Genomic DNA, 15979 nt, shown 5'->3' with positions numbered 1-15979 from the left:
ATTCAGTTAAATTAACCTACAAATGCTTTTTACAGCATATTTATTTTTGGAAAACAAACAAACAAACAAACACCCAGATTATCAACAGAATAGATTTATTAATTACAATTAATAACAATAAAAGGTTTTCAAATTAAGTATTTTAGTTGTGGTCAACAAAATATAGCCACAATAGTCCAGTTCAGTTTTAATGTAAAGGCTTGTATTAAGCTTTAGGATCATGTTAAGGAACCCCAATGAAGCCTTTAAAAAGTCAGCACCAACATGAAGCAGGAGACAGTTTAATTAATGAATTTACATAACTCCTAACCACCACAGATGTGGTAGCAAAAGGATGTATAATAGAAGAAACTATTTTGGTTGCTCCATTATATTCAATGGGTCAACTTATCATTTAGCTCCACGTGTTTGTTTTGGTGGTTTATTTTCCACTTTTTAAGTGAAAATAAAAACAACTTTAATAACACAACATGTATTAATATTAGTAACAAAAACACATTAGTCATGTTCTAACAACAACAAACTGTACAAGTTTGATTTAAAGTGCTTAATGCTTTTTATAACAAATCTTATCCATGTTTCCTAACAGTCTTTTTTTATTTTGTTTGTTTTGTTTTTTGTTTTTTTATTAACTATTAATCCTGTGACTCCATAGTGTACTGGTTAACACATTGACATAACACATATAAGATCCCAGATTTTAGAAGAGTAGAAACTAAATCCCGAGGATGGCTGCATATGCATATGGTGTGTAAACCATAAGACAAAGCCAAAAGAAGCTTACTTATGAATATGTTATGTAGTCTAACTTCCTAACGATGTTCTTCATATTTTAATAAGACAATTATTATTTCCTTATTACCAATTAACTAATGTGTGGAGCTTGAAGTTAAGTGTTATCCCTTCAAGAAACTATGACTTGAGTGTAAAGTATAGCATATAGACATTTCTACACAAGCTTTAATGCCTGAGTATTACACGTAATCCAGGCAACAAGTGCAATTCTTACTATAGACTAACTAAGAAAGTATTAAAAAGTGTTAAGAGACTAAATGCAAGTATTAGAGGCCATAATTATCTGATGAAATGTTTTGCTCTCTCGTGTAGTACCATTAAGTATTGGTTTACCACACTGATTCAGACGAGGAAACAGGACAAAGAAAACTTCTTTTTGGATTTAATGTGTTTCTTGTACAGCATTAAAAAATTTTATTTATTTTTTATTTTTAATGTTACAAAACAACTGTACTTTTCTAGCGGTATGCTTTCCTTCAGTCTCAGGTTTTCAAATTAATAGCTGTTGTCATCTGACAGCTGCTCTGCAAGGGTTATTTTCAGCTGCAGGCAGCTCTCTGACACCTGTGTGCCAAGGTGAGGCTGCTATGATAGAAGGAGAGTATGACCCTGCTCAGACAGGATTGCAGCACAATTCTTTCTATGACAGAAAGTCTTGAATTTGACTTCATCTCAGTTGCTGGAAAGCAGTTGACTGAACATCTCACCGTAGTTACTGGGGATGCCCTGTCAATCTTAAATGTTAGCTTTACTTTCACCAGGAAAAATGTTCAATTATGCAGCAGTGAAAATAGCACGTTTGTTTACAGTCAAACAATTGTTCCAAACATTACTGTATTGCACTCTATTTTATTAAATTTAATGATGCGTAAGGATGGCTTTAACCATTGATTTGTCTTTATATTAGCTTTACAATTCATTCAAAAACAACTAGTCATAATATCGAATGTGACCAGTAATGATCACATTTTACCATGTAGCTGCGTTTCTTTTGCAACCTGTGAGCAACAAAAAGAGAAAAGATTATTTTCTTGGTTGTGTGATTATTATGGGTATGGCTCTTGTTTCAGAATGCCCTCTTTTGTAGGTGAGCCAAGAGGTTTTGAGGTAATAGAGGCTTAGACTTAGTTTACCACGAACTCTGCTCACTGTCAGATAATGCACTTGGCTCCGGAAGTTTTTAAGGAGCCTATGAGGTTTAGCAGATTTGGAAATTTAATGTTAGTAGTTTCATATGTCCTTGCAGTTGAATGATAGGATTAAGGTTAATCCTGTAAAGTAGGATGATAGGATTTAAGTTAAAAGTTTATGGAGTGGCCCTTTAGGGGAGGCTGAATGTCTGTGTGTGTGGAAAAGACTAAAAAATTTTTAATTAAATGTTCCCAAAACCCATGTTTCTGTCATTCCAACACCTTCGCAATTAAGTAGTGGATTTCGGTTCAGTGTTTCTTACTGGTCAAAGATTGGGCTGGATCTTTGTGAAGCAGATGAATTATTCGCAGCTCATTGTGAATCATAATAGAAACAGCGAACTGGATGCGTTCCCAGCATTACGCACTTCCCGGACTGACGTCAAGCCATAAGCCATAATTTCCTCCACTGATTAGCTTATTGTTCTCTCAAACTGCTTTTGTTTAAAACACACATTCGCTGCTTACTTTTCCACTTTTATGTTTTGGTTACGCTTTTTAATAAGACCCCCTAACCGTTGACGGTTCGTACAAGAGCTTTGCTTTGTCTCTCGCCCATGTGAGACTGAATCTCATATCACTGCGGCTCATCCCTTTGTGCTCTTGAAGCTTGTCTAACCCACATTCAGCTGTCATTATTATACTTTGAACTGGATTTAAACAGTTATGTCCACGTTGTCCATGAGTGAGCCCTCATCAAGCAGATACAAGCCGAGGCTTTGTTCTCTTGTTGAGCACTAAAACATTTCTAAACAATTACCAATGGCTGCCTTTATGGATTCAATGAAATGCAATGCATATTAGCACACACACAGCACTCCAGTGATACACAGAAGTCATTTTCTGCAGCCCACGTGGTGAAATACACTTTGGTGGGTCACCAGCTGTATTACAGTGACTCATCGAGATTGAATATTAATTGAAAGAACTCGAGATTATAGACACGAATGCACACATAATTTAAAAGTCTACATTGTTTAAATAGTGACAAGCTGTTTTAACAGTTGCACTTAAACTCTAATGTGAGGGACCTTTTTGCGTTCAGTAAATCAGCATGTAAAAATCTATCACCCAGTAATCCGAACGGGAGCGCTGTCAAGTCAAGGCATCAAATAGCTGATGAAAAATGGGATGTTTAATTTATGCTGATATCTTGTGACTATTAAATATTACAGTTTGTATGCAGGGAGTTGGATAGGTTAGTACATCAATGTTAATACCTCAGGTGCTGAATAACATAATTAGGGGTTTAATTATATCTTAACTCGCTCATCAGTATGCATTGCTCCGACTCAGGATTGTCTGATGAATGCTTTAATATTGAATAACACCATTAATGCAAGTGGCTCTTAACCCAAACATACACAAGACTTAATGGGATAATTTGCTAACAGGGAATTTAAATAGAAGTTAATGAATTGTTGTCACCATCCAAATACCAGTGTCCTTTTTAAAAGATGACAACAAACTGGTTCCTAATGAAAAAATAGGGCGTTTTTCGAGCTCTTGCATTAGTGTAAATAAATGAACACCACTTAACATTATCTGCTTTTTCATCCTTGCTTCTGTCTGTAGTCGGTAAGGTCCACTGTTTCATCTTTCAGCGAGTGAAGCATAGTAAGTAGCAGTTAAGTCCAATTAAGATTTTTATCATTTTGCAGACAATGTCTTTATGCAGTCGCTCGCAGTCAGAGGTTAGGGCCCTCTCTGTAACCCCTCTGTGATTTTTAACTACCTTTGAAGTTTTCTTTGCAACAACACAAAGACAAGCTCTGTGGGCTTAAGTCAGTTGGTGCGTCTCAAAAGATTAAAAGAGTGGAAGAGCATCTGTGTGTGTCAGACAGATAGAGAGAGCATTCACAAGTTCCAGTCACAATAGATTACAATGTTTCTGATTTATAAGTAAGTGTTGCCGACCCGGCCTGTTTTGACAGCAAGACATATCTGAGTATCTGAGATATGTGTTTAATATCTGAATGTTGAGGCTTGAGGCGGTGTGAAATTCAAATCAATTCATCCGCTGAGAGAAGTGTTGAACTGCTGGATGCCTTATGATGCATTCTGGGGGCGAGGCAAGAGCGAAACCAGAAGATTATAAGTCACTGTATAGTCAGAACCTCAACAAGATGAGACTAAAGCGGAAAATCTGTGAGTTTTAGCAACACTTTGATACTTTTCAAGGTCAAGTAGTGGAAGTTTTAGAAAGTTTACAAAGATGGCAAATGATCAGAAATGAGCGGCATAGCCATCTTGATTCAAAACCCTGAGGTCCCGTGATTCAACTGAGACGGCCTTGGTGTCCTCTGTGGCAACTTTCATCCTCTTTGATGTTAAGATGAGAAACAATTCCTCACTTGAAAGATGGAAGTTTAGCTTTTTTTTTTCTTTGTGTTTTACCCGAGGCCTTGGGCTAAGTACCTTCTGGAAATGTCTGCGTGTGCAGGAGAAGTAAGTGATGGAGGAAGGAGAGGAGAAAAAGAATAAAAGCTTCAAAAGAAAAAAAAGGAGCCTTACAGGGCAGGTTAAATAGGGTTTTAACTTTAGTTCACACACCCACAAGAGAAGACAAAGATCCAGCTCCACACTTCACCTCCTTCACCAGAATGGACAACCACTTGGCCCTGCCGCACTCCGGTTTTGTTATTCAATATGAAGTCCAAACGCTCGGTCGCAGAAAGTTAACCTTTAGCAGTAATAAATTCACTGTCATGAAAATTCATAACAGTTTTGATTTCCTCTTTTCAGCTTCTATGTGAGCTCCACAGACAGAGACATATGAAAGTATTTACTTTTAACAAGGATTATGAAAAAACGAGAGATTTGCTAATGTATTTGTTTATGCTTGCACTTTTATTTTCCTACATAACTGTCCTTTGGAGATTTCCAGGTCTCCTGATCTCAAGTGAAACTGAATTCCTTTTACATCCCTTCCGTGTGCGCTGAAATATTTAACCCAGCAACTCTCAAAGAGCAGCGAGCCCCCACCGACGCTGTTGTTTCTGCTAAAGGGTGATAACTTGGAAAGATCACAAGGTTGTAATTACAGCCTTCCCGGTCTCCACTGAATTGAACACTTACCATATGGAGGCTGAACAGTGTGAAAGAAAAAGAAAGTCAAAAAAGTGATTCATTGTTTCTGCAAAGGAGAGAAGTAGCAGAAAGTGTGAATGAAAGATCTAAGTGAGGACAGTGGAAAGTCAAAGTTAAAGATAGCAGCGCAGAAAAGTATCTCTCTCGTTCTCAGATGTTACAGGATGAGATGGGAAGCAGATGTTTCATCAGACAGGCCGGCCATTTGATCACGCAAGTTCGCAGCGTAACACTCGTCAAACGCGGATGCTTCGCTGCAGATAACGCTCATCACTTCTCACACTATCCACACGGCTGAGCGTGTCCTCGATAAGGAGAGATTTTGGCCGGGAAACCTTTTGTTTAACTTTTAGTGAGTTATGGCGGTGCTGCATGTTGTCAGCACTCTATTAAGGAGAAAAGTGAAGTTTTGTTTTTACAATAAATGAGGAATGATCTGGGTAAATGTAAGTGTCCTTTCTTATCCAGGTTGAGCTTCAAAGTCCAGACAGAGACTAAAGAGTGCTTAACTCCGGCTTGGAAAAAGGGGCTTTAACTCATGTTGTTGGGCTAATGAAGTATGACTGCAGCGAGTGAGATTATGGATGTTAGTTTAAGACAGTGTGGATTTCAGATCCATGAGAAAAGATTACCATGCTTTCTCTGTGTCTGTGTTATGTCTCACTGAGGAAATGCAGAAAGAAGATACTCTCCAAGTACATCCTCAGTGACACCGCTGAGCTGAAAAGCCAAACATGATTAACCAGCTCCTTCAGGATTTCGGAGAATTATTGGAACTAATGTTTGTTCTGTGGAAACTGCTTTTGAAAAATTACAGGGCGAATTGAAAAATTTGCACGGAAGATGAAGAAAGTGACTCGTGAAGACGGCAAACTGTAAAAGGACGAAATTACTTGTTGCTTGTTGACAACTGTTGTTCAGCTTGCTTGTGAACAAATGTTTATATTCATGCAGCCACTGTATATTTCATTATCTGCAATAATAACTCAGGCAGTCCTGTTCCTTGCACAGCGTGTCACTGTTCCAAATTGCAAAAACTGAATTTCAAAATATCAGAAAAAAAGATTAATAAGACAGAGTCTGAAGTTGGCAACAGAAATATTTTATTAATGCACTTCAGTAAGAGCAATCTCAAAGAAGTGAAACAAAAGGAACAAAAATCAAAATTTCATCCAATTTTTCCACCTGTAGCTGGATTAGTAGTAAATGAAAATGTCTGATTTGTAAAAGCTGTTGTACAAATCATATCACCCACCTACTGCTTATTTTAGACCACCGATTCATTGTAAACAAACCTCCTCTGTACAGGAAAGACTCACGGATATCAGCTTAAATTACTACACATACATTCCAGCTTGTTTTGGATGTTTTTCCAGCATTTTGGGGTAAAGATTCCTCAGTGTTGAGGAATCTATACATGCCTTACACATGTGAAACTGAGTCACGTTGCGGAGACGAGCGATGCCCCTGCTGTAGCCCCTTTACACGATAGAGCCCACCTGCCTAATCCTCTATCTGTGGTAACTGATCTGTACGGGCCACAGGTCATGTGTGAAGGCATTATAAATCTCTCGGCTGTGGACCGGTGTGTTTAACTCAAAGAATAGTGTGCTGCATTAGATGTCTGCATTCATCCACAGGCTGCAGGCTGTCATCTTTGAGCATGCATGTGTGGGAGGTGCATGTGTCCACGCTCATGTGTGCGTGCGTGCAGTCTGTTGTTGACCCTGTTTTATTAAATACAACCTGCCGCTCCCGCTCACCCACCGCTAAAATGCTCCATAGCTTCCTTTATTGAATTATCTTTTATTTGGCCGTATCACAGTGCGTCTTTGCCAGTCTTTGAAAGTGGCGCTTTCATAAGACACTGATGACACAGCTCATTGGATTTAGCGCCTAATCAGAGGCTTTTTAATGTATTCGCTGTGATTCATGAGATTGGATCCAAGCTTTATGAAAAGTCTTCCATTTGCATCTATGAGAAGAAAGGGCTCGGGTATTTCAGGTTCCTTTATCGGAGCTCATATCTTTTTTCATTTCAGCAGAAGGTTTTATCTGGGATTTAAAATGTGAATCATAATCACCCCTCCAAAACACATTTTCACTCTGAGATTGGATTTTGGGGGGGGGGGGGGACATTGAATCTTGCTACTTGAAGCTACAATTTTGAATAGATGTTTCCTATGATGGAATAAATCCTTCTGCATTTGCATGTTTTTTGTGAAATTATTTAAACCGTTAATCTTTTTGCCCAGAAGATATCTTAATTATTGTAACTGTTTTTTTATGTTTTGCTTCATCTTTTAAGAAGAATCTTTTCCAGCATCTCTTTTATTTTCTTTGACACAATTGGCTTCAAATCTCTTTTTAGTCTGCCTGTCTGAATGTCATCTCTGTGTCTCTCTGCAGGCGTGATCCGTGAGAGCTACCAGAAGGGTCGTGACCAGCTGGTTCCTGTAACCCTCTTGGCCATCGCCGTTATCCTAGCATTTGCCATGGGCGCCATCTTTTCTGGCATCATTGTCTACTGCGTCTGTGACCATCGTCGTCGAGACATGGACCTGACGGGCCGTAAAGAAAAGGACACCCACCACCTTCACTCCCGCCGGGGATCCATGAACAGCGTCACCAAGCTGACGGGTCTGTTTGAGACGCAGGCCAAAGAAGGTCGCCCCGAGGCAATTCTCACACCTTTGATGCACAATGGAAGACTGACGCCAAATGGGAAGATGCTCATAAAAGCAGACCAACACCACCTGGACCTTGCGGCTCTGCCAACGCCTGAATCCACCCCCATGCAGCCGCGTCGTAAGCCCAGCCGGGGAAGCCGTGAGTGGGAGAGAAACCAGAACCTCATTAACGCGTGCACCAAGGACATGCCACCAATGGGGTCGCCTGTTATCTCTACCGACCTGCCGCTGAGGGCCTCACCGGGGCACATCCCTAGCGTTGTAGTCTTACCTTTGCAGCAGCATCAGCACCAGCTTCAGCCTCATCTGCAACAGCACCAGCAGTCCTACCAACATGAGTATGTGGAGCAGCCCCATCACAGTGATATGAGCATGGGCCACGGTGTAATGGACGACCAGGGGGCCACCCTGGAGTACAAGACAAGGAAGAGCCCGTGCCACAACCTCAACATGGCTGATCCAGATGTGGTGCTGCCACCTCGTGTGCCCCAGCGGGAGGCCTCTCTCACCATCCCACCTGCTGTCCCACAAATGGGCAAACGCCTGGAGGTCCACTCGTCAGTCTACGGGCTTCGGAAAGGATCAGCATCTGGTGCTTGTGGATCCTCCGCCCTCAAGAAACACAACACCAACTCCTCTAACTCCTCCCATTTGGCGAGACATCACAGCTTCAACCGTGTTGAGACTCCACCACCTGCACCTCAGAGGGTGGACTCCATACAAATGACAGCACAGGGCATATCTCTGTCAAGGCAGCCTGGAATGAGCTCCTACGGATCACTGCCTCGAACGGGCGTCAAATATCTCAAGCCTGATGTCCCCCCCAAACCCTCTGTAGTCTCGCTCTCCACAAAAGTCAAGTCCAGTGACTCTGGCACATAGTTAGGTTGTTAGCCTGTCAGTCCAATGTGAACAGACAGTAGTGAAAGGCGTTTTCTGGCAGAGAGAAAAAACAGGGAATACTGTACAACTTGCATCTCCTTTTTGTGTTTTTGTTTGTTTTTTGGTGTACAGTACAGTGGAAATGCAACACAGTTTTTTTTCTTAAAGAAAACACTTTCTTTTTATATAAATATGTAAATATTATACCATGGTTGTTGTCGGTTGTGGCAGTCATCGAGCTCATGCTCTGGCTGGCTCACAGCTCCTCTGTAAACACACATGGGAACATGTGCTACTGAAAAAGAAGATGATGCTTGTCCTGAATATTTCATCCATTGGCACCTTGTAGCATTCAAGACAGTGGCTCTCTTGTTTGTGGTGTCTTTGTTTACTGAGACTTGATTCGATACTTCGTCATGCTGGTAAGAGCACACACGAAGACGTCACAAGGGGGTTGGAGAATAATTGTTGTACAATACCTTGAGGACAGGAGGATCTGAGCAAACAAGCACTCAGAGAGAACGAGTTCGGACTGAAAGGACAGACAGCTGCCTGAGTTCTGGCGGAAACTGTGAAAAGCCTCTCAGTGTTACAGCAATCAAGTCCTGCCTGGGCATGACTGAAAGCCTGGGCCAGAAGAATCTTCTACTGTACTGGTGACTGAATAACACATGACTGTTAATACTAATAGCTTGTTGTATTTATTTTTATTAAGTGCTTTTGAAAAACAAACAGACTGACTTTCTAGGCTTGGAGAGAAAGAGGACAAAGAAGAGATCTTTTAATATTAATTAATCAAGAGTGAGGAAGAAAATATTTAAAGTCATTAAACTGGAGCCAGTAGAACTTTCTTAATGACTAAAGTTCAACTAGGTCTTACTGTGTGCTCAGTGGGACCTGCAGCTTGAGAATATACGTGACCTCTGTGACAACGAGGAGATATTTATTTAAACTGTGCCAGACCAGGACTTTTACTTTTACGGACCAGAATCTCCTTTGTTTTAGACCAATCATTTAAGAAAAAAAAAGAAAGAAAGAAATCCTGAATCTCACCCTTTCACTCCTGCAATCAGCACTGTGGTTTTGTGTGAGTCCCAAACATTTGTCCTGATTGGTTGCTGGCTTTATGGTGCCATCAAAGCTCACTGTTGCATGTTGCAAATATAAGAGAAGCAGCTGCAGCAACCGCACGGGGGGATCTGCATACAAAAGGAAGCTGTATGTGAGGCTGCAAGCAAACGAGCGGTGCCTCCATCTTGGAACGTATCGTCTTTTCTAGCGGCGTCACGCGGAAGAGCGGGCGAAAAAAAGGATATTATAGGAACATCTGTCTTGCCTGCTTCTTTTTCCACATGTAAATTTGTGCCTTACACCCTGAAGTAGTGACAATGTTTTCTTTAATAGCTGTTAACTCTGTCTCCTTGTTGTATTTTTTTATTTTCTTTTTTTTTTCTTATGTCATGATATTTTCCTTGTTTGATAAAAATGCAATTAAAGAATGTAGGTGTTATTGTTGTAATTCTGGTCCCTAGACAAAACACACTTACAGACCAGAGGGAAGAGAGGAAGAAGCAATTCCTTTCTTCATTCACACTCTCTCTCTCTCTCTCTTTCTCTCTGGCACACACACATAAACACACGCACACATACACACACACACACTCATCTTTGTGATTCATTTCTGATTGTGCCATTAATGCGCTTAAAACGACCCTTTATGTTGTGCTGGCAGTGTCGATAAAGACTTTGTGAGTGTTTTTGATTTCCTGTTTTATACAAAGTCCTGGTATTTGTTTTTACTTGTTTTTGGTGTTCGTTTGGAGTGATGGTTAATTGGTTAACGGAACAATTAACATTTGTTGCTTAAGGAGGCCAACGTAGGTGTATCTTCCCTTGGTGCACTGCGATAGCACCATAGCAAGCGTACAGTACGAGATACACGCGAACACCCAGCGTACTAACACGAGTCGAGGCTTCTTGCGCGCATTGAAACGTTCATTTGTTAGACGGTTGCATAAACAGGCTGGTTCCTGTGGAAAAGAAAAAAAAAGATGACATTTTGAAACAACACTATTAAAAACTGTACATTATTTAACCCCCTTTTTGTAAGCGAACACAGTTTGGGAAGTTTAGAGATTTTTTTTTTTTTTTGCCTCACTAACTCTCGTTATCAAAGCCTTATGAATGGCTGAGAGTTTAACTAATCAGATGATTTCACTTCCTTTTTACTTGAGGGTTTTTATGGATCACCCCACACTGAAACACTTAAGTCATTGGAGCACCCCCTTAGTGTTGTATGTGTAGATAGGTTAAAGTTTTCTCGATATCAATATTCTTTCTGGAAGAAAGCCAAGAGTGTCTCAGTCCACAGCTCGAATAAGACTGACATGCAGGATCTGGGACCTGACTAATGTGTACATAGATGCTCGAAGGGAATGGTTGCACGTGACGAGGTCATGGGCAATGGATTAGTTCAAAATATGAACCGAGAGGAACGCGTCCCATCTAAAACATGGTCTGGGATAAAGCTGCAACAGTTATAGCATCGATTAACTTGAAGCGAGGACCTTCAAAGTTCAGATAAGCATAGACGTGTGTTCACTCCAGACTTTCATAAAACTACTTTGCTTTAAATTAGTGTCTGAACACCTTACTTACACCCTCCGGTGCACTGAGTGCATGAACCAGCAACATTCCCACGCCTGGAGTAAGGCTTATCCTCAGCTGAGTATTTCTGGTTTTGAAATGCTCAGTTGCGTTGTCTCCCACCTGGATGAATTGTCATGTCCACACTGAATGTGAACAAGAGAACCTGTCTAGGTTTGAAGGTCAAATGTCCACATCCTGTGTAGACAAGTACTTTTGGCTGTGGGTGCATTTATGATTCAGCAACATCAAGTGTTTTGATATTAGAGAAAAGTTGAGCGTTTTAAAGGCTGAAGGCTGCTGTGGACAGTGAGGTTCTTTGGTGTGTGCCTTTTTGTCTTTCACCCTTGTTATAATACACTGCTGTTAGATGCAAATCGACTCTCTTCTCAACTTCTCAAACTTTTGAACTTTGTAAGCTTGTAAGATATCGTGACGTCACAAAGTTTTTTGCCCTACTCTCTCCACTTCCTTAACATCTGATTCACAGCTTAATGTATGTTGTAAAGAAAAAAAAGAACTCTTTAATTTAATGCAAAATGTAATAAAAAAAAATAAAAATAAAATAAAATTCTTGTCATGAAGACTGTGATATGTCCTTGACTCTTTCCACTTGTTTCCTAGCCTGAAGTTATCTTTATTCTTTGAACATCTTTAGTTGCTGGATTTTGTGCAACACTGTCTGGGGGAAACCAAGCCTTGGTTTTACCCAGGATTTAAACATTCTTTTGATAGAAAATATTATATTTTTATGACCTGAAGTACACTATTCTATTTTTGCTTGTAATACCACCACCAACCCCTTGAGATCTGACAAACATTGCCTACAAAGCAAGCGTGAGCTGATAAAAGGAAACTTAAATTTAAGTAGTTCTCAACTTCATTATAGATAAGTGAAAAAAAGAGAAAGGTTATGAGCAGAGGGAAGAAGCCTGTACTCCATTTCTATGGTTGATCATGTTGGTTAAATGAAGCAGGCAGCTTGATGGAGACTGAAAGCAGATTTCTCTATGCAGGTTGGTACTCTGAGCACTCCAAATGATCTTTTAACCTAGAAGGAGCTCGGCCCATTATACTTTTGGTGTAATCCATTTAATGCCATACAGGCAATCAACAGAATTCTTCACAGATGTTCTGAAGGCAAATGAAATAGAGAGATTTCTTTCACTTCCATTCAAAAACCTTGCAAGTTTTGTGTATGTGGACTTTTAAGTGAACTCAGTTCAATCCCTTCTCGAGGGCAGAGTCAGATGGCTCAACTTTGGAAACGCAGATAAAAACATTACCTGTTGACTTCTCAAAATGACAGTAACCAATGTTGTTATCAAATGACTATGAGAGGCAGGTGGCCACTAGAGATTAACCCACAGAGAGTGATCCCCCAAATCCATTCACTGTATCCCATCAGCCCACAAAGTACTACAATGACTTGGAGTTACTACTAAAAAAAAGTAATATATTACACATTACTTATTACCTCTCTTTAAAACAATGTGGTATATTACTTAATGACTCAATGAAGATAATAATTTGTTACACTACTTGTTACATTAATTTCATATATTGCTCTGTAACATGACCTATAATGCATTGTTACATAATTAGTAGTTAATAATATCAAGCTAATGCCTAATGCTTCAGCGGGAAGTCTATCTGTAACTTACAACATATGCAGAAATCCTTCTTAACCCTACGCTGTAACCCTCGGCACAACCTGACGTGCACTTCTCGAGAAATGTAACTAAACGTGAGGTCAACGCAGCAACAAGTCTGACTGGCGTAGAAGAGGGTTGCAGGCTTAACGGGTTTACAGTTACTTCGTAAGTTATGACGTAGATAATGACACAAATCTCCATCATAACAAAGAACCTTCAAGATTTTTGTTTTAGTGGGGTTTTTTTTTTGCTTCTAGTGCTTAAGGTTGAACACAAAAGTCAACAACACAAGGAAAAGTTTATCCTTACAAAGAGTCGAGTTCGAGTCAGCAGAATGTTTCCGTTTTGGACACCGATTGCATTTTACATCACACTATTGTGTGATAATTTGATTTCCACATCTCCAGACCTCAGAGGTTGTGGACGACATCATCATTTTCTTCACCATGAACTAACATCAGCTGTTTGTAGTGCAGGAAAAAAGAGTCACGTTTGATGTTTTTATTGGGGTTTTTTTCCTATCATACCATCATTCAGATAATTGAAGAACCTTTATAATGGAAGTAAGAACATAATTCTATCTCCAGTGTAATTACAGTATTCAGTACAGTTACATTACCACGTTACTGAAAAATATAGTGTGATTTCAGTAATGCTGTACTTTTGAATGCACTGACTTTAATTTATGTTTTTTTCAGGCACATATCTTGTTTTATCAACAGCACTAAAAACTAACATTAGAGTCCATTTTCTTAGCGCAGAACTCTGTTTTTTTTTTTTTCAAACCAATATAAAAAAGAGGTGAAATAATGGACTTGCATTTATCAAGTGTACATGAAAACTGTGAACTATATTGTCTTGCAATTTTGAATAAGACTCAAACATGATTCCCAAGATTCTAACACAATGTTTTATGCTGTCGTGATTTTTCACAGTGTCTCTCTGGTTCCCTGAAGGTTCTCTTTATTGAGTTAAATAATGTTTAAGGGCGTGCTTAATTCAAACCATCACTCAGTAGTATCAGGTGGGTGATTTGTGTAAGAGATTATTGTTTTTCGGTGCATGAGAATGAATCAAGGCATCAGATGAGCCTTCTTAGGTTTCACATAAAAGGAGACAAAGGAGAAAACCACAGTTCAAAACTTCACCTCAAATTCCCCTACTGACAGTCAGTCTGACCTTATAATACCTGCAGTATAACTTTCATTAGATTCCTCACTCACAGATCATGAAAACAAATCTCATTACCTGCAGATGATCACTGCTGACTAACACTGACCAGAAAAGCTTCCATTTCAAATAAGGGTCTCCAGTTTCGCACTCTAGCACTTTTTTCTTACTGCTTTGTCATGAAATGTGGCTTTGGCATGTAGTTTGACACTCTGCCTTTGATCTTGAGGTGAGTCACGAGTCTCAATCATTGGTATAAGTCAGCCTTTGCATGGAGATCAGATAACCAGGATGCGGTGCAGCTAATGAGGCCTGTCGCTGCCTTCACAATGCTGCATTGTGAAGTTTCCTTTCAGGCACCCCTGTGTTGTTGCGCTACTCAGAGATCAAGATTCAGATATTCACCACTAAGTCTTCTCTAACATGACAAGCACACAATTTTATCTAATGATGACTAGTGTGAGCTGGTATTTTCACAGAGTTAGTCAGAGTGTACTTCAAAGGTTAACTTTCAAGGAGTCAAAACTGGGGTATGGTTGAGGCGCAGATTGATGGTGAGAGATAAAGACAGCAAGCAATACATAATAATGGAATTCTAACACTGTGATCAGCAGGACACACAAGCAGTATATTGTATATATTATAGTATCATGGAACAATATGGAGCTCTGCGATATATTGGTTACCTGTCCAGGGTCTACCCCGTCTTGTCACCCTACAGCAGCTGGGATAGGATCCAGCTCCCTCAGAACCCTCAATTGGATAAGCAGGAGAAAATGGACGGATGGACAGAGGAAAGAAAGAAAATGTTGTTTCCTTTCAAATAATTAAGAATCATTTTAATACATTCAGAGTTTTTTCTATGGAGCCTGCAACATAAGTGGATGAGACAACAGTTTGTTTTATCTGTCACTCCTGTAGATCTGCATTGTAGATGCAAGATGAATAGACAATAAAGTGCCTATTATCTGTGATTATTGACAAGAGATTCTTTAATAGAACTTATTTTATAATAAGTTTTGAAAATATCAATTCAAGTCATGAATAGAAAATTAGCATGAATATTACCAAAGAGCGTGTTGTTTATACGTTTATGCTACTATACTTCTTCTTCTTCTTCTTCTTTTTTTTTTTTACTAAAGGAGTCATGGTGTAGGGCACCTCTGTACTGGCTTCGCGTTTAAGACCCTGCAGCTACATCCATCTTTTTAAGCCTGCATCTTATCGGGAGGTCTCTTGTAATTTACTGAGTTATTTCTTCCACCTCAGAACAATTTTCAGACTAATTTTTTTCTAAATCCATGACATCTAGAAAAAGTTCTTCAAGGCTTTGTTACATCTAAACTGCTACTTTAAACGACTGTAAACTGGAACTGATGAATCGTCTTTTGCTTTGTTTACAATTAGTCCAAATGCTGCAGGCACGTTACTGACTGGGAAAACAAAAGCAGACCAGAATACTCCTGTGTTAGCAGCTTTGCTCTGTACTCTGTAGCTTATAGAATCCAGAAAAAAGTGACAACATTTATTTTTTACTTAAATGCTCTTTCATCTCCATATACCAGTCAAAATTTTTAGAAAACTCTATTTTTTCCAGTTATCTATTGCAATTCACTTTGAAGTCCAATGAACAGCTTGAAATGGTAAAAAGGTAAGCGGTGAACTGCCAGATTTAAAAAAAACTGTAAGGTTACTCAAAACTGAAAAATAATGTACAATAATGGCCTTTTCAGGGAACGCAAACTGGGTTAACAATTTAAAGCTGTTCTGCAGCAGTGGAGGTTGATCAAGCCTTGAAAGCTGGTGCTACTAATTCCTACAGGTGTTCCAATTTCTTTGGACTACTTACAACCCCTCTGTC

The 15979-nt window shown here is 39.5% G+C and overlaps 1 protein-coding gene across 5 annotated transcripts in view; it reads left to right on the top strand.

Moving 5' to 3' along the window:
* Positions 1-11877, top strand: part of sema6a (sema domain, transmembrane domain (TM), and cytoplasmic domain, (semaphorin) 6A) — a 102944-nt gene extending 91067 nt beyond the window's left edge. For all 5 annotated transcript variants that reach the window (XM_085179055.1, XM_085179054.1, XM_085179056.1 and 2 more), the window contains one exon: positions 7485-11877. In XM_085179055.1, coding sequence (XP_085035181.1) covers positions 7485-8647 — 1163 coding nt within the window. In that variant the 3' untranslated portion in view covers positions 8648-11877. The remainder of the gene's footprint in view (positions 1-7484) is intronic.
* Positions 11878-15979: the final 4102 nt, after the last annotated feature.

The sequence above is a fragment of the Neolamprologus multifasciatus genome, chromosome 12 (genome assembly GCF_963576455.1).
Source record: "Neolamprologus multifasciatus chromosome 12, fNeoMul1.2, whole genome shotgun sequence".
NCBI lineage: Eukaryota > Metazoa > Chordata > Actinopteri > Cichliformes > Cichlidae > Neolamprologus > Neolamprologus multifasciatus.
The sequence above is the reverse complement of the archived record's forward strand: the minus strand, read 5'-3'. Positions and strand labels throughout refer to the sequence as shown.